Source organism: Bison bison, unplaced genomic scaffold (assembly GCF_000754665.1).
Source record: "Bison bison bison isolate TAMUID 2011002044 unplaced genomic scaffold, Bison_UMD1.0 scf7180017858886, whole genome shotgun sequence".
NCBI lineage: Eukaryota > Metazoa > Chordata > Mammalia > Artiodactyla > Bovidae > Bison > Bison bison.
Window position 1 is genome coordinate 315,626 of NW_011489458.1, and position 1,073 is coordinate 316,698.

A 1,073-nucleotide genomic window follows, 5' to 3' on the forward strand; every position below is an offset into this window, starting at 1 on the left:
GTGCAGGCGGCCCGCAGCCCCCACAGCAGCAGCCTCGCCTGGCCCGCTCTCCCACCAACAACCTGCTGAAGCAGAAGAGCCTCTCTCTGTCCCTGCATTCACTGAACTTCATCACCGCCAACCCAGCCCCTCAGTCCCAGCTCTCACCCAACGCCAAGGAGTTCGTGTACAATGGCGGTGGCTCACCCAGCCTCTTCTTTGACGGGGCCGATGGCCCAGGCAGTGGCTCCCCGGCCTCCTTTGGGGGCAGCGGTGCTGGCACCTGCAACAGCAGCAGCTTCGACGTGGCCCAGGTGTTTGGTGGTGGTGCCAACAGCCTCTTTCTGGAGAAGACACCCTTCGTGGAAGGCCTCAGCTACAACCTGAACACCATGCAGTATCCTAGCCAGCCGTTCCAGCCCGTCGTGCTGGCCAACTGACCGCCTACCTGCCCGCGGGGCCAGGAGCACCCAAGACCACAGGAAAGAGAAAGGAAAGGAAAGGCCAAAAAAAGAGAGGAAAAGCAAGATAACACAACAAGATTTCCAGTCTTCTCACTCTAACTTCTAGAAACAAGATCCAGCCCAGGCATGGAGTAGGAGGGGTCTTCCGAAGCAGCGAATCGGGTTTAACTCGGCCCCCCCTGCTGTTTTCCTGCCTGCCTCTAGATTTATTTGGTTGGTTTGGGTTTTATATTTCTTTTTTTTTTTTTTTTTTACATGTAGTTTTCTATATAACATCTTTAATTAGTGGCTTCCTGTGCTAAGAATGGTCCAGATGTGAATTGCTGCTCCCTGCTCCCTCCCTCCCTCCCTCCTTCACACGCCTGGTTTAAAGCTGGTGTGTCCAAGCTCACAGGGAAGGAAGAACTACAGCTGGGGCCCGGCCCTCCTCAGAACAGGGAGAGACTGCCCCGTGTCACTGCCTCCATCACTCAGCTATCCTCTGACTCAAAGCCATCCAACCTCAGCAGGCCTTCTCGGGCCCTGCCACCCAAATAGGTCTGACTCCAGCCCCCGCCCCCGCCCCCTCTCCGGCCTGGGCCTTAGGGAGCTGCCAGCTGGCCGCCTGACACCCTCCCCGCTTGAGCTGAT

The 1,073-nt window shown here is 57.2% G+C and overlaps 1 protein-coding gene across 1 annotated transcript in view; it reads left to right on the forward strand.

The window, feature by feature from the left end:
* Positions 1-1,067, forward strand: part of TOB2 (transducer of ERBB2, 2) — a 7,954-nt gene extending 6,887 nt beyond the window's left edge. Inside the window, 1 exon segment of the mRNA XM_010830217.1 lies at positions 3-1,067. Within this exon segment, the coding sequence (XP_010828519.1) occupies positions 3-419 (417 nt within the window). The 3' untranslated portion in view covers positions 420-1,067.
* The last annotated feature ends 6 nt before the right edge of the window (positions 1,068-1,073 follow it).